The sequence below is a fragment of the Streptopelia decaocto genome (genome assembly GCF_964273445.1).
Source record: "Streptopelia decaocto genome assembly, chromosome: 22".
Taxonomy (NCBI): Eukaryota; Metazoa; Chordata; class Aves; order Columbiformes; family Columbidae; genus Streptopelia; species Streptopelia decaocto.
In genome coordinates, this window is record NC_138677.1 from 2304570 (window position 1) to 2327795 (window position 23226).

At 49.5% G+C, this 23226-nt stretch overlaps 1 protein-coding gene across 2 annotated transcripts in view; it reads right to left on the minus strand.

Annotated features, from left to right (window-relative positions):
* Nucleotides 1-23226, minus strand: part of NSF (N-ethylmaleimide sensitive factor, vesicle fusing ATPase) — a 91823-nt gene that overhangs the window by 40679 nt on the left and 27918 nt on the right. For both annotated transcript variants that reach the window (XM_082071130.1, XM_082071131.1), the window contains exons 4-8: nucleotides 21009-21048; nucleotides 17541-17707; nucleotides 15285-15392; nucleotides 14734-14809; nucleotides 10219-10374 (exon numbers count right to left, since the gene is read on the minus strand). In XM_082071130.1, the coding sequence (XP_081927256.1) occupies nucleotides 10219-10374; nucleotides 14734-14809; nucleotides 15285-15392; nucleotides 17541-17707; nucleotides 21009-21048 (547 nt within the window). The remainder of the gene's footprint in view (nucleotides 1-10218; nucleotides 10375-14733; nucleotides 14810-15284; nucleotides 15393-17540; nucleotides 17708-21008; nucleotides 21049-23226) is intronic.

Sequence of the window (23226 nt, forward strand, 5' to 3'; positions counted from 1 at the left end):
TTCAACAGACACAAATATAAGGAGGTGATCACTCGATCGACGGATGGCAGGACGTCTATCGATTTCAGATGGAATGTGATAAGAATGAAAATAAACCTGCTTTAGAGAAGCTCCCAACGGAACAAAAACACAACTCTCGGGGAAAGGGATTTTGATAAGAATATACACAAACCAAACCAATCTTTAAAAGAAGTCATTACCGCAGAAAATACACACCAACGACGAGTAAATGCCTCTGCCTCTCAACAGCGGAGCTACAAAACGTAGTGAATTTAAGCCTAAGATTATCCAGAGCTGTTGGCCAATTGTGCAACGCAGCAGCTGATGTTTACAGCCATTTCCCACCTGGATGTTAACGCCGTCAATCTCCGGTTCTTCCATATTTTGGAATGAAGATGCATCACTTCTGTCTGCTCAGAAAGTTGACGTGATGTGATTTGTGAAGGGAACACTTACCACAGAGCATTCCAGAGCCAACACGCGGCACCCTATTGGGGTCCCCGGGGTGGCCCAGGGCCGGGGTTTCCGGCTGTGATTGAGATTCCTGTTAATTAACAACACAACCGCAGCGCCGTGAAGAAAAAGCCAAAGCCCCCTCGGTACCTGGTGACAACTCCGGCCACTAACGCAGAAATTCCACGTAGCGCATTCCACTCCTGCACGTTTCCACCTTCCTGTGCTGGAATAGGAAGCGTTTTCCGTCCCCGGCCACGCGGGGTGTCGGAGCCGTGTCTCTCACATCCCTCCCGCTCGTCTCTTTCCAGCGCTGAACATCTTCAAGCCAATTCACTCTGTACAGAAGCTTTTCTGGTTTGGCCATCCTGATGGCTCCTCCAAAGCTGTTCCAGTTTTACCGCATCCTTTCTGATGCAAAGACCAGAAATTCAATCTGTGAGCAACCCACGGATTCACAGTGGCATCGTTTTGTTCTGTTCTGGGGGGTGTTTTATACAATTCTTCTTAATAATGACGGAATTCAAGTAGGAATTGACTGACCCCTACTGTGCCTTCGAGCAATTGTTTTTGCAGATCTATAACCCCAAAATTTGGCTTGAGTGGAAAAATCAGCACAGCCAGCGCTTCACAAGCTGTGATTTTCATGCACATCATTCTTCACTGATCAACCAGGGGTTTAATCTGTGGTTTTATTGCCGAGTCGCTCAGTCTTGGCAAGTCCTGCAGAACCACAGAACAGCCGGGGTTGGAAGGGACCTCTGGAGATCATCTGGTCCAACCCCCTGCATAGAACTGAGCTGATCCCCAGGAACAAGCGCCAGGAGCAGAGGAAATGGCCTCAAGTTGCGCCAGGGGAGGTTGAGGTTGGATCTGGGAACAATTTCTTCCCCAAAGGGCTGTGGGGCATTGGAACAGGCTGCCCAGGGCAGTGCTGGAGTCACCATCCCTGGAGGGTTGGACAGACGGACATGAGGTTCTCAGGACATGGGGCAGTGCCAGGGGTGGGTTATGGTTGTACTTAATGATCTTCAGGGTCTCTTCCAACCAAAATGATTCTGTGATTCTATGTGCCTTGTGCTCACAACTCTGTGATCCCAACAGCTGAGCCAGTTTCCAGCCCACCATGCTGCCCGCTTACCCCGTCTGTCTTCCATCAGTTTTTCTCCACAGCTTTTATGGGAGACAGTGTTGAGAGACTTAATATATTTGAGATAAACACCCACAGCTCTCCCCTCACCCCACAAGCTACTCATTTCATTGTAGAATGCTATCAGGTTGGTTAAACAGAATTTCAGCTTCACAGAATCCCAGAATGTCAGGGGTTGGAAGGGCCCTGGAAAGCTCATCCAGTGCAATCCCCCCATGGAGCAGGAACACCCAGATGAGGTTACACAGGAAGGTGTCCAGGCGGGTTGGAATGTCTGCACAGAAGGAGACTCCACAACCCCCCTGGGCAGCCTGGGCCAGGCTCTGACACCCTCACCGGGAAGAAGTTTCTTCTCAAATTTAAGTGGAACCATGGTGACTGCTCACGATCACCTTCTCGCCCCTCATTTGTCTGGAATTGGTCTCCATCATTAGTTGCTCCATCACCTTCCCAGACACCAAGGGTGAGGACAGGGTTGCAGTTCCTGGCTTCTCCTGCTTGGAGTGACGCTGCTTTCTTCTGGTCCTCAAGAACTCCTGATTGCGATAATCTTTCAGAGAGAACTGAGAGCAGCCTCACGATGACCTGGAGCAGCTTCTACAGCACCCACAGCTGCATCCATCAGACCCCAATTCAGTCTTTGGTTCAGCTTCATTTCAACACTCTCTGTTCCCAAGTCATCCATGACCACACAGGACAGCAGAGAACTCTGCAGAACGTCACCGTGACCTCCTCCCCGCTGGGTGCGAACCAGCTCTCCCTACAATCGTTCCCTCAACCATTTATCCAGCCACACGGGACCTCTCCTCACGTTATTCGCTTCTTCACTTCACTTTTCTACAATATGGGGAGCGCTTGGGTGGGTTGGAGTCAATCTCTACGGTTATATGGTGAGGGACAACACAGATGTCAGGGAGCTCTCAGCTCTTCTCGCCAGGGAAAACGCACCCAAAGGTCCTTTTAGATACGTGGAGGAAGAGTTAACTGAGCAAATTCAGCTTCACAGGCCACAGGGAACCATGTGAACCGCTGGACACACGGGGTGACCTGTGGGGTGTCCTGTGCAGGGACGAGAGTTGGAGCCCATGATCCTGTGGGACATTCTACATCCTTCAGAGAGAAAAGAGCAATTCATTTCACTTCATTTTGTAATTGCACTAGGAGGAGAAGATCCAGGAAAGCGTTTGTCTACTTCTCCAGAAATAAGAAGAGCCAACAACAGAAAACACGACGTTCAAATGCTTTTTTACACAAACCTCATGTGTTATACGGCAGCTAATAATATTAATATCAGTGACAAGCGGGCGAGATCTGAGCAGGGAACAGGAAAAGAACAACAGAGCCCACGAGGGTACCAGATGTTTGCGGATTATCTGGACACGAATCTCATCCAAGAGCACTCGGAGCAGCTGAAACCACCTCAAAGCCACCAAGACCTGTCCAGAGTGGGTGAGACACTGGGGGGAAGAACGAGAACGTCACACCGGTACGAAGGGACAGGACCATGACGGTGGGTCCTTTTCAACCTCAACTGTTTCCTGATCGTGTGGTACAGACCTACCACCAACTTAACTCCTGGAAAATCATGGTACAATGTCTTTTTTAATAGGTAGAAGAGAACCAGGATACAAGAAACAGCCTAAAGGGGATTGAGACCATCATCTGCAAATTTGCTGCTGACACCAAGTTGGGAGGGAGTGTGGAGCTGCTGGAAGGCAGGAGGGCTCTGCAGAGGGATCTGGATAGACTGGAAAAATGGGCCAATTCCAATGGGCTGAAGTTCAACAAGGCCAAGTGCCGGGTCCTGCCCTTTGGCCACAACAACCCCCTGCAGCGCTCCAGGCTGGGCACAGAGTGGCTGGAGAGCAGCCAGGCAGAAAGGGACCTGGGGGACTAATGGACAGGAAGCTCAACATGAGCCAACAGTGTGCCCAGGTGGCCAAGAAGGCCAATGGTGTCCTGTCCTGTATCCAAACCAGCGTGGTCAGCAGGACAAGGGCAGTGACCCTTCCCCTGTGCTCTGCATTGGGGAGGCCACACCTGGAGTATTGTGGTCAGTTCTGGGCCCCTCAGGTCAGGAAAGAGATTGAAGTGCTGGAGCGGGTCCAGAGAAGAGCAACAAGACTGGGGAAGGGACTTGAGCACAAGCCCTATGGGGAGAGGCTGAGGGAGCTGGGCTTGTTTAGTCTGGAGAAGAGGAGGCTTAGAGCTGAGCTCAGCACTCTCTAGAACTACCTGAAGGGCAGTTCTAGCCAGGTGGGGATTGGGCTCTTCTCCCAGGCATCAGCAATAGGACAAGGGGCCATGGGCTTCAACTCTGCCAGGGGAAATTGAGGCTGGAGATTAGAAAGCAATTCTGTGCAGAGAGTGGTCAGGATTGGAATGGCTGCCCAGGGAGGTGCTGGACTCACCGGCCCTGGAGGTTTTTAAACTGAGATTGGACATGACACTTAGTGCCATGATCTAGTCAATGGGCTGGAGTTGGACCAAGGGCTGGACTGGATGATCTCTGAGGGCTTTTCCAACCCAGTCGATTCTGTGATTCTGTGATTAGATCAGCCTGAGCCACTCGCCTCCCTCTAGGCAAGGGCAGGATGGCACACACAGAGGGTTTGAGAAAACAAACAGAGCAAAAAAGGGAGATTTAGACTTTCATAAAGATATAAATACATCTTAAACATCTTCATAAACATGTAGGAAAAACAGGCTGAGTGACCTTAAGGGCAGACGAAAAGCGGATGGAAAAGAGTCCCACAAACTTTAAAGCACAACGAGAAATGTTCCATCCTGAATTTCCTGGTACGCGGCGCTTTTATTAACACGGTGGGAGATGGAACAGAACACGCCTCCTCATCTGCGCCTTCCGAAGCCAAGATCTACAAACACACTGACGGGCAGGACTAAATTCATTTGAAAACAACGTAACTCGATGCACAAGTTTCTGCGCTGGGGTAGGAATAATTAACTGCGTGCTGCAGAACAAATAAAGAAACATCACACTGAGGATTATAAACAGCCCAAGGGACAGACCAAACCTGCCAACAGACCTGGAGCTGATGGGCAATTGAGCAGTGAAAAATGGCCAAGGGAAAAGAAACGACACCGGTCGGTGACCTCGAGGTGACGTGAAATGGTTTCGGAACCTGAGAAACACAAACGTGTGGAAAAGCCTCATCCAAAACCATTCCCGAAATAAACAATACCTGAGGAACGGCTGCAAGACTGGGAACAAACACCTGGAAAACGCCGATGGTAAAGACGCTCCGAGCAGTGGAATCGCTGCCGTGGGACCTTCCGGCACCTCGGTTACGCGTGACACGGATTTTTCATTAAAATTATCCTAAGAATAGAGCGGATGAGATCCTTTCCATCTTCTCTTTTAGTACTTCAAGAACATTAATGTATTAATTTTTAAGATGGTTTAAAAGACAAGGCTCCGCGGGCAGAAGCCAAGGAAGAAAATAATACCTGAGTATTTTGAGCGTTCATCTTGTGTTTTGTTAATACTCCACATTTATACAGCAAGAACAGAGCACGGAAACCACAACTGATCCCAAAAGGTCAGAGCACAAGATGGTTACTCGGATATAGAAACTACCTTGGAAAAGTCTCATTTAAGCTACTGATGGTAACAGGACAGGATGGGGAATGCGGGTTCCATTTCACGGGTTTATACCAGAACTGCCAGGACAACAGATATTTAATATACAAGGGTCATTAAGAGAGAATTTCCTCTGACCTATAAGACAGCCCGCTGCCGGTAAGTCAGGAACAGGAACATTCAGGCTCACTGCTGGGGATAAACGGAGCATTTAAGAGAATAAGGGACTGCTTGGGTAACAATGGAAAATATTCAGTTAAATCCCAGAATCCCAGAATGTCAGGGGTTGAAAGGGCCCTGGAAAGCTCATCCAGTGCAATCCCCCCATGGAGCAGGAACACCCAGATGAGGTGACACAGGAAGGTGTCCAGGCGGGTTGGAATGTCTGCAGAGAAGGAGACTCCACAACCCCCTGGGCAGCCTGGGCCAGGCTCTGCCACCCTCACCACGAACAAGTTGCTTCTTATATTTCAGTGGAACCTCCTGTGTTCCAGTTTGCACCCATTGCCCCTTGTCCTGTCACTGGTTGTCACCAGAAGAGCCTGGCTCCATCCTCCTGACACTCCCCCTTTCCATATTGATCCCCAGGAATGAGTCCCCCCTCAGTCTCCTCCTGTCCAGCTCCAGAGCCCCAGCTCCCTCAGCCTTTCCTCACACGGGAGATGCTCCACTCCCTCCAGCATCTTGGTGGCTGCGCTGGACTCTCTGCAGCAGTTCCCTGTCCTGCTGGAACTGAGGGGCCACAACTGGACACAAGATTCCAGACGCACTCAGCATCACTATTCCACATGCCCTGCGGCAGCGAGGTCTTCTGGATGGCGCTAAAACCGAATTTTTTATTTCAAGGCACCTTCCTCAATCCTCAGAGAAGGATTTATTTCCACTTGGTAGGTTATTAAGATTGTTAAGAGTCAAGTATTGGGTGTTACAGCATCTCCAGTCGATGACTGTGAAGCTGTAGCCTGAAAAGCCACCAGCTTCAATCCATGGAGGTCCCGTCATGGTTCCGAAGTGACCGTCCCCAGCATTCCCAGACCTGCAGCACATCCAGCGACAGGGACCTGACCTCGCTCAACACCAAACCCTGTAAATGGTTTTAGTGGCAGTATTTTTCACTTCCAATGGTATCCGTTCTCTCCGGAGCCTCACAAGCCCAAACCCCCGCGGCGGAGGCGGCAGATCCACGTCTGGGAAAAGCGTGGGCAGAGAGGAAAGTCAATTGTCCCATTTTCCAGCGCAAGGTTTAATGACCAGCTGGAGCGGAGCTAAGATTTCCTTTCTTGGCTAAACCAAAGATTGTAGGATCGGAGCAGCATTTACACCCTCGAACACTATGGTTAACTAACGCCGTGCTCCAAACCCAGAGCATTCCTTGGAAGTTCGATAAACCACATGCAAACTGCGAGCGATTTCTGCAGGGGCTGCACCAGAGAGCAACAAAATCCTTTTGTTTTCCCCTTTTCCCAATAAATTACACACAAAGGTGAACAGCTGTCACACTGACATTTCAGATCTGAAATATAGTTATGAACAAGTTATAACTAAGACAAAGAAAATGAATGTCAGAAAGTTGTGTTTTGTCACATTTCAGATAAGCTCTTTAGCCCTGGGGTTAACCAGAGCTCCCGAGCCCTGTTTGGAGTCAAACTGCTTCCCAGGAAAGTGTTTCTTTGTGTAGTATGTGTGTAAACACGCACAAGTAAGGCTATATGTATTTATACAAATAATATGGCACGCCTTTAATTCATTGCCCAGGGTAATCAAAATACTCGTAGTCCTTCAGAGAGGCTTTTTCTTCCTGTATTAAGCAACACCAGTTAACGAGAGGAACATTCTGAGCGGCAAAGTGGCTCCACGGCCTCACCCTCCTCTGCAGCAAAGTCACCAACGCACAGCGGGACAAAGCGTCCGGTCACCAGGTTAATTCGGCTAATTCAGGTTAATTCGGCTAATGACAATACCAAGGGAGCGGAATCAGAGTCTGACACGCGACTTCTTAACTGCCAGGGATGTGGAATACGGGAAGCTGCAGCAAAATGCAAAGAAGCTCTAATTATCTCTAGTCTATTAACGTATTTCTCATCACAGCCACGTGACACCAGTGAGAATTCACAGAATCCCAGAATGTCAGGGGTTGGAAGGGACCTGGAAAGCTCACCCAGTGCAATCCCCCCATGGAGCAGGAACACCCAGATGAGGTTACACAGGAAGGTGTCCAGGCGGGTTGGAATGTCTGCACAGAAGGAGACTCCACAACCCCCTGGGCAGCCTGGGCCAGGCTCTGCCACCCTCACCGGGAAGAAGATGCTTCTCATCTCTAAGTGGAACCTCCTGTGTTCCAGTTTGTACCCATTATCCCTTGTCCTGTCACTGGTTGTCACCAGAAGAGCCTGGCTCCATCCTCCTGACACTCCCCCTTTCCATCTTGATCCCCAGGAATGAGTCCCCCCTCAGTCTCCTCTTGTCCAGCTCCAGAGCCCCAGCTCCCTCAGCCTTTCCTCACACGGGAGATGCTCCACTCCCTGCAGCATCTTGGTGGCTGCGCTGGACTCTCTGCAGCAGTTCCCTGTCCTGCTGGAACTGAGGGGCCACAACTGGACACAAGATTCCAGGTGTGGTCTCCCCAGGGCAGAGCAGAGGGGCAGGAGAACCTCTCTGACCTACTGACCACCCCCTTCTAACCCAGCCCAGGTCCCATTGGCTTCCTGGCCACAAGGGCCCAGTGCTGGCTCATGGTCACCCTGCTGTCCCCAGGATTCCCAGGTCCCTTTCCCTACATTGCTCTCTAATGGTTCATTCCCCAATTTAAAATGGAACCAATTCCCACAGTCTAAATCTTTCCCCGTGACATATGGTCACAGCCAAGGACTCGGCACCGCAGCCATGAACAGATTTGATAGTTGCTTCAAAAGGTAAAAATATTTCAAAGCAGGGACGCCGGTCCCTCCAAAGAGCAGCGGGGAGCAACATTTCTGAACTGGATACGAGTGTCCAGGTAAAAGCTTTTATTCCTATAGCAAACATCTTTTCTCTCTCTGCAGAGCAGCTAAACACTTAACAAACTGAAGATTTTATATTCTCAAGCTGAGGCAGAGAAGTTACAACTGCTCACGGCCACAGAAACCAAGATCAGCCCCCAGAAGGTCTTGGCTACCGGATCGATACCAAGTGAAAAGGCAGGAGAGAGAAAATTGTGCACTAATTGGATTCGGCCCCCAGGGTTTCTTCAGCGTTTCTCCGTAAGTGTCCAAACGTCTGAGAACAGATCTAATGTACTCACAGGGCTGTTTGACTCAACATCAATTCCACGAGCCCTGGAAACGGAGACACTCGACACACACACAGGACGGATCTTCGGATGAAAATCTGGTTTGTAATCAAAGTCTTGATTGCTTCATTTGTGGGGAGAAATGTAAACACACACAGAAATTACACAGCTCCGCATTCCAAGGTTAAATACGACCCCACAGAGATTATGTTCAGAGAACGAGGACCAGCTATAACATCCCCAGACACTTCACGTGACAAAATAAGATACCTGCAGCTGCAGATTACTTAGTAAAAATTAAAACCTGTACCATTTCTCTGCCTGCCAGCACATGTTTACAAAGTAATGGGGCTGCTTTCCCTTCCACGAGCCCAAAACAAAGTTATATTTAGAATCTGTGCTTTTATTTCACAAACTCCAAGACGTGCCTGTGCGTCCTCTCCAGCATTTCAAACCTGACCCAGCACAGATCGCACCAGATGCTGGATTTATTGGGCTAACGCTGCGAGAAGGACACGGGTTTATAGCAGAACTGCCAGGACAACAGATATTTAATATACAAGGGTCATTAAGAGAGAATTTCCTCTGACCTATATAGACAGCCCGCTGCCGGTAAGTCAGGAACAGGAACATTCAGGCTCACTGCTGGGGATAAAGGGAGCACTTAAGAGAATAAGGGACTGCTTGGGTCCAAATAGAAAATATTCTATTAAATCCCAGAATGGCAGGGGTTGGAAGGGACCTGGAAAGCTCATCCAGTGCAATCCCCCCATGGAGCAGGAACACCCAGATGAGGTTACACAGGAAGGTGTCCAGGCGGGTTGGAATGTCTGCAGAGAAGGAGACTCCACAACCCCCCTGGGCAGCCTGGGCCAGGCTCTGCCACCCTCACCAGGAACAAGTTGCTTCTCATATTCAAGTGGAACCTCCTGTGTTCCAGTTTGAACCCATTGCCCCTTGTCCTGTCACTGGTTGTCACCAGAAGAGCCTGGCTCCATCCTCCTGACACTCCCCCTTTCCATATTGATCCCCATGAATGAGTCCCCCCTCAGTCTCCTCTTGTCCAGCTCCAGAGCCCCAGCTCCCTCAGCCTTTCCTCACACGGGAGATGCTCCACTCCCTGCAGCATCTTGGTGGCTGCGCTGGACTCTCTCCAGCAGTTCCCTGTCCTGCTGGAACTGAGGGGCCACAACTGGACACAAGATTCCAGGTGTGGTCTCCCCAGGGCAGAGCAGAGGGGCAGGAGAACCTCTCTGACCTACTGACCACCCCCTTCTAACCCACCCCAGGTCCCATTGGCTTCCTGGCCACAAGGGCCAGTGCTGGCTCATGGTCACCCTGCTGTCCCCAGGACCCCCAGGTCCCTTTCCCCTACACTGCTCTCTAATAGGTCGTTCCCCAACTTACACTGGAACCTGGGGTTGTTCCTGCCCAGATTCAAGACTCTACACTTGCCCTTGTTCTATTTCATTACATTTTCCCCGCCCAACTCTCCAGCCTGTCCAGGTCTCTGGATGGCAGCACAGCTTCCAGTGTCAGCCACTCCTCCCAGTAACCATGTATTTCATTCCTTCAGATACTTCATGTACAGCGTTGGGTATTCACAGTGTTTCTTTGTCCCTCTCTAGCCAAATAACAAGAGTATGAAAGACACCGGGGAGCAAACAGAGAGGAAAAGGCTTTGTTAGGCCGACCCCGAAGCGACCACCACATTATGGCATCACGATCGCAACGCGTCGCACTCACCCATTTGCTCCACGATTTCGGGCGGAAAAACTCGAGAAGCAAAAGCTCGTCGGAAGATATCGGAGAATTCTTTGTCGAGGCCCCCGATGCCCATCTTCTCAAAATTCCAGTCTGGGTTGATGATGGACTGGCGGTTCTCCTTGGTCTTTGATTTACCTACAAAAGAATAAAAGGAGTTGTTATGAACATGTTGCGCAGCAGAATTACAGCAATCAAACATCGCTCTACAACACGGTGTCCAATTCATTTTCACCGGAGCCCCATCAGCCTCGCGGTCGCCTCGGAAGGGCCGAACGTCATTGAAAATGACGTTCGGCCCTCCCGAGGCGACCGCGAGGCTGATAAGAACCCACTATAGATTCCTCTGCACAACCTTGCTGAGCCACCACAAAGCCAGCAATAACATAAAAATCCAGAGAGAAAGCAAAGATTGAGATGATCCTCGACTCACGCAGTGATGGGATATTGTTGTATTTTCTCATACTTACACGGTGCTTTACAGAACTGGCCCTGGGGACCACGATCTCCCCTAAACAGTCAGTCCTGCCAAACCCCCACTGTGGATTTTACTGATTCAGCAATTCTCGAGATACTTCAAGTTGAGCCAAATAATGAGTTAGAATCTGGACATCAGTAAAGACACTAAATAAAAGTTCTCGGTTGAATTAGACCGCTGCTCATCTTGGTTTAAAAACACATGGGATCAACACTTCAATTCCTACCGCAGCAAAACAAGAACATGTCTCTAACACACACGTTAGGGACAACCCGGTGGAAGGTGCAACGTGTAGCACTAACACAGTGAGCAGTGGATTCCCTGTTTCAGTGTATTTACCATCAAGAGCAGTGGATTCCCTGTTTCAGTGTATTTACCACCCTGAGCAGTGGATTCCCTGTTTCAGTGTATTTACCACCCTGAGCAGTGGATTCCCTGTTTCAGTGTATTTACCACCCTGAGCAGTGGATTCCCTGTTTCAGTGCATTTACCACCCTGAGCAGTGGATTCCCTGTTTCAGTGTATTTACCACCCTGAGCAGTGGATTCCCTGTTTCAGTGTATTTACCGTCCCTGAGCAGTGGATTCCCTGTTTCAGTGTATTTACCGTCCCTGAGCAGTGGATTCCCTGTTTCAGTGTATTTACCGTCCCTGAGCAGTGGATTCCCTGTTTCAGTGCATTTACCGTCCCTGAGCAGTGGATTCCCTGTTTCAGTGTATTTACCACCCTGAGCAGTGGATTCCCTGTTTCAGTGTATTTACCAAGAGCAGTGGATTCCCTGTTTCAGTGTATTTACCGTCCCAAGCAGTGGATTCCCTGTTTCAGTGTATTTACCACCCTGAGCAGTGGATTCCCTGTTTCAGTGCATTTACCATCCCTGAGCAGTGGATTCCCTGTCTCAGTGTATTTACCATCCCTGAGCAGTGGATTCCCTGTTTCAGTGTATTTACCGTCCCAAGCAGTGGATTCCCTGTTTCAGTGTATTTACCATCCCTGAGCAGTGGATTCCCTGTCTCAGTGTATTTACCATCCCTGAGCAGTGGATTCCCTGTTTCAGTGTATTTACCGTCCCAAGCAGTGGATTCCCTGTTTCAGTGTATTTACCATCCCTGAGCAGTGGATTCCCTGTTTCAGTGTATTTACCGTCCCTGAGCAGTGGATTCCCTGTTTCAGTGTATTTACCACCCCAAGCAGTGGATTCCCTGTTTCAGTGTATTTACCACCCTGAGCAGTGGATTCCCTGTTTCAGTGCATTTACCATCCCTGAGCAGTGGATTCCCTGTTTCAGTGTATTTAACACCCTGATCAGTGGATTCCCTGTTTCAGTGTATTTACCATCAAGAGCAGTGGATTCCCTGTTTCAGTGTATTTACCGTCCCTGAGCAGTGGATTCCCTGTTTCAGTGCATTTACCATCCCTGAGCAGTGGATTCCCTGTTTCAGTGCATTTACCGTCCCTGAGCAGTGGATTCCCTGTTTCAGTGTATTTACCACCAAGAGCAGTGGATTCCCTGTCTCAGTGTATTTACCACCCTGAGCAGTGGATTCCCTGTTTCAGTGTATTTACCGTCCCTGAGCAGTGGATTCCCTGTTTCAGTGTATTTACCACCCCTGAGCAGTGGATTCCCTGTTTCAGTGCATTTACCGTCCCTGAGCAGTGGATTCCCTGTTTCAGTGTATTTACCACCCTGAGCAGTGGATTCCCTGTTTCAGTGCATTTACCATCCCTGAGCAGTGGATTCCCTGTTTCAGTGTATTTACCGTCCCTGAGCAGTGGATTCCCTGTTTCAGTGTATTTACCAAGAGCAGTGGATTCCCTGTTTCAGTGTATTTACCACCCTGAGCAGTGGATTCCCTGTTTCAGTGTATTTACCACCCTGAGCAGTGGATTCCCTGTTTCAGTGTATTTACCGTCCCTGAGCAGTGGATTCCCTGTTTCAGTGTATTTACCGTCCCTGAGCAGTGGATTCCCTGTTTCAGTGTATTTATGCCTCATTCTCCACTCCAGTCTGAGACCAGACGTTCCTGCAGAGCTGAGCCTGCACCCCCCCCTTCTGGCAGCATCCAAGCACAAGAAAACTCTCTCCTGTTTCCCATCAATCTCTCGCACAGGACAACTCTTCACACCTACACACGCCAGGAGGAAGATCACAGGTCATTATATCGTTCTGATATTAATTAAGTGAAATATCCCTGCTTGCTCTATGCAATAAGTTGGATTATGTTGACACTCACCTCAAGCTGTCCCATCAAAACACAGTAAAAAAAACAAATGGGCTGTAATCACAGGTGTGAACTAATTGTCTGTGTCTGGTGCTCTTAAAACCCACATCCTTGTTAATATGCTTAATTACAGTCATGTACAGCTCAGCCCATGGAGCTCTGATGGGGGTTTTCAGTGCAATGTCTGGTTGTACTTCCAGATGAAAACATCTGTGTAAGACGTGAGATACGTGGCGACACAACAGCCTCATGTCTCCCTGTTTTTTGGAGTGAGTGAAGCAGAACAGAACAGAACAGACCACAGAGTCCCAGCCCCAGTCTGAGGGAGGACGGCACTTGAGGGCACCATCAAACCTCAGCATCTGAGGAGCCTCTGCTGCTCCTGCAACGCTGAGGGAGACAAATCCCGCTCTCCCAAGTGGCCGCTCACCTCTTCTATTTCTGTGCCAAATCCTCAGCGTACTGAGCGTTCATAGCCAAGCAGAGCTGTGCTTTGAAGCCCATTGCAAGAACAAGTATTAAAGCTCAAGTGAGGGCTCAGGTGAGCTGGGCAGGCCCACTGGACACCTGTCCCCCTTGTCTGTGCGAGAGCAGCAGCAAAAGCTCACGGACCCAAGGAGAGAGAACAGGAGAGGAAAGGTTAACTAAGAAAAAAGAGCAGGACGCACCAATGGTTCCCTGGTGTCTTTGCACATCAAGATTCGGTTTGTTGAGGTTTTAGAAACTGTCTCTTGAAAAGAAAGCTCATCGTTTTGCTAACGATCTTGCTGTGTAAACGGTTTGTAGTTGTTACTGGTTCCTGAAGAGCAGGACTCTGAGAAGCCAAGGACGCTGCAGTGCTGTCCAGATCTGACCCCTCGCCCTCAAGAAGAGATCTCGCTAGAGACGGGATTTTCAGGTGCTTTGCACCCTGAAATTTTCACTACACTTTCAAAAAAGTTCTCAATTTCCTATTTCCACGGGGTTTTCATTAGATTTACCTAAAGAGGTGTTGGCATGTTAGCGTCTCTGAAAATACCATTTTCTGATGTTTAAAGAGCCAAAATATTTCAGCTCTTACGAGCTGCTGATGTTTGCTGATGCTGCTGTTCCATGGTGCCTTTCTCGCCCAGGCCTGGGGTGCACGGTAACTCCTCTGCTCATCCGGCTCCATCTGCTGTTGTTGGAATCTCTCCCAGTCACGCTCTTCTACTCAGACCCCTGTCTGTTATAGATACGCTGCGGTGATAAATGTGGTGATAACGCACAGAACTGCTCCGGTACAGCTGTGGAGCTTCACACTGCGAGGACGGGGATGTTTAAGAGTCTTGAGCATCTACAAACTGCTTTCTACAGGGTGTGACAGGTTCCTAAGGGATCACATCCAGTCGTGTCATCTGCTGGTTTAGACACCTGGGACACTGTTGAGGTGCAGTTTTCAATGGATTAGGTCAACTCATGTAACCAGAAAACCAGATTTCGAGGCGTAAAAGTCTCTGAGGGCTGAAAAGCAGTGACAGGCCACAGGGAATGGCAGAAGATGAGCCAGGGAGGGTCAGTGCAACATGAGGAAAAGGTTCTTCACCCAGAGGTGCTGGACACTGAACAGGCTCCCCAGGGAGGTGTCACGGCCCCAACCTGACAGTGTTCAAGAAGAGTCTGGACAACGTCCTCAGACACACGGGGTGACCTGTGGGGTGTCCTGTGCAGGGACAGGGGTTGGAATCCAGGATCCTGTGGGTCCCTCCAGCTCAGGACATTCTATGACTCTATGAAACTTCACACATCGTTTATGGCTTTGGATACAGTGGCACTTACCGATCAGATTGAGAGAGGAGTTCTCCGCTTTTTCAAAGGCAACTTGACTGTTTCCAAGAACCAAACCAACCTCAATCTGCAAAGGGAGGGAAACAATAACATTAAGCTGTTAGGTTCAACTTCAGATTGTTCCTTAGGTATCACCAAGCACATCTAACAGGGTGAGAAACAGCAGCAAAAGCTCCACTGCAAAAGTAATTGGGAAGAATGTGAACTACCAACACCTCTAAAACAAACATCACTGAATGCACAAGCTCATCAGGTGTAAGAAATTGGGTTTTGAAAGTTATTTGTTTAGTTCAAAACCAACTTATTATTTTATTTCAATGAGATGTGGCAAGCAAAAAAGAAAATAAAAATACTGTGATACTGTGTGATAAAATCCTGTCCTTTCTACAGATGGAAAAATCAAAACTGGGCAAATCAAAAGGCTCAAGAGAGGATGTTTCCATGAATTAGCACATACAAGGATTATCTTTTGGTCTTTATCTTCCCCAGCTCTGCACTTTAATGGGTGCAAACTGGGGAAGACAAAGAGCAAAGAAACCCACCTTCTGCTTTTTGCTTGCTCCCGACTCCCCTTTGAGAATGCTGGGGTCCATGGCCTCCATGTCCTTCACCAACAGGCCAAAGAGTTTGTCATTAAAGCTGAACACGAGCTGTGGAAAGGAGAAGCAGAAGGGGATTTGACATCATTCAAAAGCTAAAGAGGGTTTTGACAAGGCGACTAAGATTTGAAGAGGTCTGAGGTTTCCCATCCAACAAATCCCACGCAGTTTTTACCTGGTCTGGTGTACTGAATGTGTCCTTTATGTGTCCCATACTTAAGAGTAACAGATTAAAAGTAGCAAAACATGAAGTCAGTTGGAAAAACTCAAAGCATAATTCTCCTTCCAAGAAAAGCTGCTCTTTCCCCCACTTTTCTCCCCACCTAAATGTTCTAGAGCATCTCTCGACATCTTCCTCTCACTTGAAATATTGGTGTTAGGCAAGGAGAACAATTCAGCTCAAACCTTTCTCATCTTTTGCATTCCAGTTTGACAAGGACACCCCAAAACCAGTGCCAGAGTAACGAGGGGCAGCACGAACAGCACGAGAAGTTGGGTGCACCCCACAGAAACGCAGGCTGCCCTACACAATCTCTTTCCTGCAAGATGATACCTTCAACTGATTTAAGATTCAGACCCTGTAAACTACTGAGAGAGACAAAACCTGGCCTGAGAATATGGCAAATTGCAGATGTTCGCAAAGGCAGAAGCCCAACTGCTGCAGAGCTAAAAAGGCTTAATTATAGGGACATCAGCATTCCGAAATCCCCAAGTCAAATGTTCCATGCCTGTTTTACTGACGGGATAAATGTTACAATAAAATAGGCTGCACTCAAAAGGTGCTGCTGAGAATTCATTAAAACTGGTGTTTGTTTTGATCTTCTATAGAAGGAAAACCAAAGTCACTTATAGGAAGATGGCAGGAGCTGCCCTGCTCACATCCACCCAAAGCACAACAGAGAGAACCCGCCAGCTCTCACACCTCGGGATTCTCCTCACAAAGGTTAATTTCACCCAATCGACTGGGTTGGAAAAGCCCTCAGAGATCATCCAGTCCAACCCTTGGTCCAACTCCAGTCCATTCACTAGATCATGGCACTAAGTGCCATGTCCAATCTCAGTTTAAAATCCTCCAGGGCCGGTGAGTCCAGCACCTCCCTGGGCAGCCATTCCAATCCTGACCACTCTCTCTGCACAGAATTGCTTTCTAATCTCCAGCCTCAATTTCCCCTGGCAGAGTTGAAGCCCATGGCCCCTTGTCCTATTGCTGATGCCTGGGAGAAGAGCCCAATCCCCACCTGGCTAGAACTGCCCTTCAGGTAGTTCTAGAGAGTGCTGAGCTCAGCTCTGAGCCTCCTCTTCTCCAGACTAAACAAGCCCAGCTCCCTCAGCCTCTCCCCATAGGGCTTGTGTTCAAGTCCCTTCCCCAGTCTTGTTGCTCTTCTCTGGACCCGCTCCAGCACTTCAATCTCTTTCCTGACCTGAGGGGCCCAGAACTGAACACAACACTCCAGGTGTGGCCTCCCCAGTGCAGAGCACAGGGCAGGATCACTGCCCTTGTCCTGCTGACCACACTGGTTTGGATACAGGACAGGACACCATTGGCCTTCTTGGCCACCTGGGCACACTGGTGGCTCATGTTGAGCTTCCTGTCCATGAGTCCCCCAGGTCCCTTTCTGCCTGGCTGCTCTCCAGCCACTCTGTGCCCAGCCTGGAGCGCTGCAGGGGGTTGTTGTGGCCAAAGTGCAGGACCCGGCACTTGGCTTTATTGAACTTCATCCCATTGGAATCGGCCCATTTTTCCAGTCTATCCAGATCCCTCTGCAGAGCCCTCCTGCCTTCCAGCAGGTCCACACTCCCTCCCAACTTGGTGTCAATGGGATCCCCAAGATCCCAATGGTCTCAATCCCCTCATCTAAATCAGCAATAAAGATGTTAAACAGGACTGGACCCAACACTGACCCCTGGGGGACACCACTAGTGACCGGTCGCCAGCCAGATGCAGCCCCATTCACTCTCTGGGCCCGGCCTTCCTTCCCTACTTAGACAGGGAAGATTTTAAACCCCCCAGTGAAAGTCACAATGGTTCAACTGCTCCTAAATAAACCATCCTCCCAATAAACCATTTCTACCTATTACTCACAGGCGTCCTTTGTCAGAGCCAGCACTGACACATTCCTCAGTATCTCACGCACAGGAAAAATAGTATGAACACACCCACGGTCCTTAGGGACATTTTAGGATCAGAAGCAGCCGCACCTGCTGGCCCACGGAGAAGGCCTGGCTGTTGAACTGCTGGATGAACTCCGCTGCCATCTTGTCCGTGTCGTAGGGGTTGGAGTCGATGCTCTTCTTCTGCAGAAAATCGATCTCGATGGTCATGGTGCCGATGCACTGCTTGGCCTTGTCGAAGGTGTATAAGGAAACTGTTAAAAAAAACAACAAAAAAAAGGGCATTTCAGAACAGTGAGGTCAGCCCCTAATATTTTAAACATGCTGTAGGTTTGGCAATATGTGTTCTTCCATTTTGAATGAGTACTTAATAAAACTGAATATATTATTTCTGATAGAGAACATTCTGATAGGGAACATCCTTATTTCTCTAACATCCACAGAATCATTTCAGTTGGAGGAGACCCTCAGGATCATTGAGTCCAACCATAACCCAACTCCAGCACTAACCCATGTCCTGAGAACCTCGTCTGAACGCCTTTTAAACCCCTGAAGGGATGGTGACTCCAGCACTGCCCTGGGCAGCCTGTTCCAACGCTTCCATGTTCCCTACAAGAGCAAAGATACAGCACATGTATCTCCACTGGGAATGCCTGCACCTCTTTGAAAACTCTTTTAAAACAGCTCAAACACCATCCAGGCTGTATCTACATCTAAGGGTTTGGATGACAGCTTCAGAAAGCCCAAAAGCATCGCAGAATCCAACTCCCAGCCTGGTTGGGTTGCAGGATCTCTGTAGATCCCCAGCCCAGCTCTGCTCATGCAATAGTGATAGGCTGGAAATGACAATTTAACTTAATTTTCTTCTGTTTGTTACTCATCCGTGATGTTTCCTATACTGTAGGAAATATTCTTTGCATCATGATGTTTCTTTTGAGAAGTTTTATAGAGAGATTCGGTGGAGCTGGAGAGCAGCTGAGATTAAACCTTCCTGCGCCTGCCAGCGCTGCCCTGGGCTGGGGGGTTTGACGTGTTTGTACCCAGAATGGACCTGCTCCAATTTCAGTTTTCTGAGCAATATCAGGAAGAAGAGAAGTGACATCTTCATTCCACCCTCATTTCCCCACATAGTCTCTCTAAGCCAGCCCAGCAGGACACAGAACCCCAGGATCCCAGGCTGGTTGGGCTGCAGGATCCCTGTAGATCCCCAGCCCTGCTCACGCAGGGTCACAGAGCAGATCACACAGGATCCCAGGGGGTTTGAATGTCTCCGAGAAGGAGACTCCACACCCGCTCTGGGCAGCCTGGGCCAGGCTCTGGCACCGCAAAGGAAAGAAGTTTCTCCTCGTGTTCAGATGGAGCCTCCTGTGTTTCAGTCTGTGCCCGTTGCCCCTCACCCTGGCGTTGGGCACCACTGAACAGAGTCTGGTCCATCCTCTGACACCCACCCTGAGATATTGATCCATTGATCAGATCCCTCTCAGCTTCTCTTCTCCAGCTCCACAGCCCCAGCTCTCTCAGTGTCTCCCCATCACAAAGATGCTCCAGAGCCCTCAGCCCCTTGTGGCCAGGAAGCCAATGGCATCCTGGGGTGTATTAGAAGGGGGGTGGTCAGTAGATCGAGAGAGGTTCTCCTTCCCCTCTACTCCGCCCTGGTGACACCACATCTGGAATATTGTGTCCAGTTGTGGCCCCTCAGTTCCACAAGGACAGGGAACTGCTGGAGAGAGTCCAGCGTAGGGCAATGAAGATGATTAAGGGAGTGGAGCATCTCCCTTATGAAGAAAGGCTGAGGGAGCTGGGTCTCTTTAGTTTGGAGAAGAAGAGACTAAGGGGGGACCTTATTAATGTTTATAAATATATAAAGGGTGAGTGCCATGAGGATGGAGCCAGGCTCTTCTCTGTGGCAAACAATGATAGGACAAGGGGTAATGGGATCAAGGTGGAACACAAGAGGTTCCACTTAAATTTGAGAAGAAACTTCTTCTCAGTGAGGGTGACAGAGCACTGGAACAGGCTGCCCAGGGAAGTTGTGGAGTCTCCTTCTCTGCAGACATTCAAAACCCGCCTGGACATGTTCCTGTGCGACCTCACCTGGGCGTTCCTGCTCCATGGGGGGATTGGACTGGATGAGCTTTCCAGGTCCCTTCCAATCCCAAACATACTGTGATACTGTGATCAGCGCCTCAGCCGCGCTCAGCTCTGCACCACCAAGCAGTGACTGTGTTTAAACTGACATTTAAAGCGTAGTTTTCACATTATTAGGGGAACAAGACCAAGAGAGCACCCTGGCGAATCACTGCTTTTATGAATACTTCTCCCTACCTGCACAACAGTTTTATGAATCCTTTGTACTCAGCAGGGAGTCATGCGACATTTAGTCATCCTGCATAAAATTACTGCGTTATTTATTTTAATAACGTTTGCACATAGTCGTTAAGTTTGTAGCAATGTCTAGTACAATTACAACCCCAAATCTGCTCTAACAAGTTATCACGCTGAACATAGTGTTTATTTCCCCAAATAACTTTGGTACCAAAGAGCATTTCTCTATAAGCCAGTTGGCACATGTTACTGATCAGCAACCAAACGAGGGTGAGAACCAAATTAATTTATGGGTCTACAGGTGATTCTTCAGTTTAAAAAACGAAATAAAAGCAGCCAGCAAGAAGAAACGGCTTCCAAGCAAGATCTGTGCACGGAGGCAAACGGAGCCGCTCCAATTGTCGCTACGGAAAAGATCCACAGACACATGAGACTCAATACGGATCAAGCGTCACACAGAACATTCTAACCAGTTATTAGTGAAAACATCAGCGCTGCTCACAAAGCTCATCCCTCCAGCCATCCCAGCGCGCTGCTGCATCGGGCAACTCTTAGCACTAAAACTTCCCCAGTCTCAACGCTCAAATATAGATGGCAAGAACATCCCCGATGACAAGAGCTGTTTTCTGTTAGCTGGTAAATGTTCTGCAAAGCCACAAGAACAAGCTGCCCAGGACGTGTTAGGTGTTCACATCAAGGAACAAGCGCCAGGAGCAGAGGAAACGGCCTCAGGTTGCGCCAGGGGAGGTTGAGGTTGGATCTGGGAACAATTTCTTCTCCAAAGGGCTGTGGGGCATTGGAACAGGCTGCCCAGGGCAGTGCTGGAGTCACCATCCCTGGAGGGTTGGACAGACGGACATGAGGTTCTCAGGACATGGGGCAGTGCCTGGGGTGGGTTATGGTTGGACTCGATCATCTTGAGGGGCTTTTCCAACCAAAATGATTCTGTGGTTCTATCTGCATGTGGACACTGATGCCGCACACAGAGCTGTGCTCATGCACCAGCAGATGTCTGACGGTAACAGTCAAAATAATCCTCCAGGTTCTGAAAATGCGAAAAGACCGAATGCCTGCAGACACAAGAGCGACTCCCTTTCGCTAACGAGGGCCTCACGTTACCTGAAGAAGGGCTGAAGATCTAAGTTTTCCAATTCAGTTTGACTTCCGCGTGGAAACAGAGAATTCAGCTTTTATAAATACACATCGTGACCGTGCTGCCGTCTGACTTACCGTCTATCTCCTGCCCGATGGAAAGTCCAGCCCATTTTCTCTGCGAAAACAAGACAAAGACTTTAGAACAAATACCCTCCCAGAGTCGCATCCTCGCTCGGAAAAACAGGCTCATCCATGAGAACCCTGAAAAGCAGCAAAAAAAGGGCAGAACAGGGCAGAACAGGATCTTACAGAGACCCTCAAATTAACAGGAAACAAGTAAACGGGGAATGATTTCTATTAACAATTCCTTTCTCTGACCTCAGATCACACAGCATTTTAAAAGCTTCAATCTATCTACTCGTTGCTGGAAATTGTTGTAATGTGCTTTAAGTTATAATGTTACCGAAACCAGAACTTGTTCATAGAACTAGTGAAAATGGAACTGCTCGAATCCTTTAGGTGCTTTCAGGTTCCTCTAAATAGATTGTGCAGCACGGAACCGCAAGAGAAGTGAGAAACGGTTCAATAATGATGTGATGTGAAAATCTGTGACCTTTACTATAGCAAAATTCTGGCTTGAATATTGGAAGAATGGTCCTTCTCCAATGGCTCCTGTGCTACAGACGGGCCGGCGGGGACTGACAGGCCCACCACTGTTCATGGTCTCTCAAATATCTGAGCCTTAGAGAGGCATGAATCACACAAAATATATAAGTATCATTACACAAGGCTCGGGTTAAGATCGCGTTTGAAATGCTGTACTTTATGGTCATTTATGTTTGGCTTTTTATTTGGCAGGGACAAGTGAGAAAGAAGGAATACAATGACCTTTACTCCCCCTCTAATATGTTTATTGTCCAAGACAGAAGTCAGGCTTAAGGAAATAATCCCCTTGGCACAACAGAGAGCAACCTGTTGGAAACCAAAGCCCAGCGCAGGAACTCCTACGTGTACTTACCAGTATTGCCAAGAGGCTGAAAACAAGTTACGTTTCCATATTTAATCTCAGACTTTACCACTTTCACTGTTCACCTGCAAGGCCAGGAACAATCTTCCCCCTTCCCTGGATGCTCCAAGTCTTTAGCAAACGATACCCAAACTGGCCTGTACCTGATGCACCGGGCACTGGTGACACCGGCGCAGGAATGGTGACGGGCACTGGTGACACCGGCGCAGGAATGGTGACACTGGTGCAGGAATGGTGACGGGCACTGGTGACACCGGCGCAGGAATGGTGACACCGGTGCAGGAATGGTGACGGGCACTGGTGACACCGGCGCAGGAATGGTGACACCGGCGCAGGAATGGTGACGGGCACTGGTGACACCGGCGCAGGAATGGTGACACCGGCGCAGGAATGGTGACGGGCACTGGTGACACCGGCGCAGGAATGGTGACACCGGCGCAGGAATGGTGACGGGCACTGGTGACACCGGTGCAGGAATGGTGACACCGGCGCAGGAATGGTGACGGGCACTGGTGACACCAGTGCAGGAATGGTGACACCGGCGCAGGAATGGTGACGGGCACTGGTGACACCGGCGCAGGAATGGTGACACTGGTGCAGGAATGGTGACGGGCACTGGTGACACCGGCGCAGGAATGGTGACACTGGTGCAGGAATGGTGACGGGCACTGGTGACACCGGCGCAGGAATGGTGACACCGGCGCAGGAATGGTGACGGGCACTGGTGACACCGGCGCAGGAATGGTGACACCGGCGCAGGAATGGTGACGGGCACTGGTGACACCGGCGCAGGAATGGTGACACCGGCGCAGGAATGGTGACGGGCACTGGTGACACCGGCGCAGGAATGGTGACACTGGTGCAGGAATGGTGACGGGCACTGGTGACACCGGCGCAGGAATGGTGACACCGGCGCAGGAATGGTGACGGGCACTGGTGACACCGGCGCAGGAATGGTGACACCGGCGCAGGAATGGTGACGGGCACTGGTGACACCGGCGCAGGAATGGTGACACCGGCGCAGGAATGGTGACACCGGCGCAGGAATGGTGACAGGCACTGGTGCTCCCGCAAACCCTGGGCTGGGTTTAAACCCGCCAGGTTAAGCCTATCACCAAATTTCACAGAGAGATCAGCTGGGATCCTCCCTGTGGCTCAATTCCTGTGTTCACGGGGGTGTTTTCTGCTAAGTTTGTCACCGCTGCACGGCCCATCACCTTCTGGGCCCTGCAGTACTCAACATTTGTCACAGCTTTTCGTCTTTAGGCCTAAGAGCTGAGATTGCTACGGAATGAAGGTGGTCAAGAACCTCATGCGCATAATAAA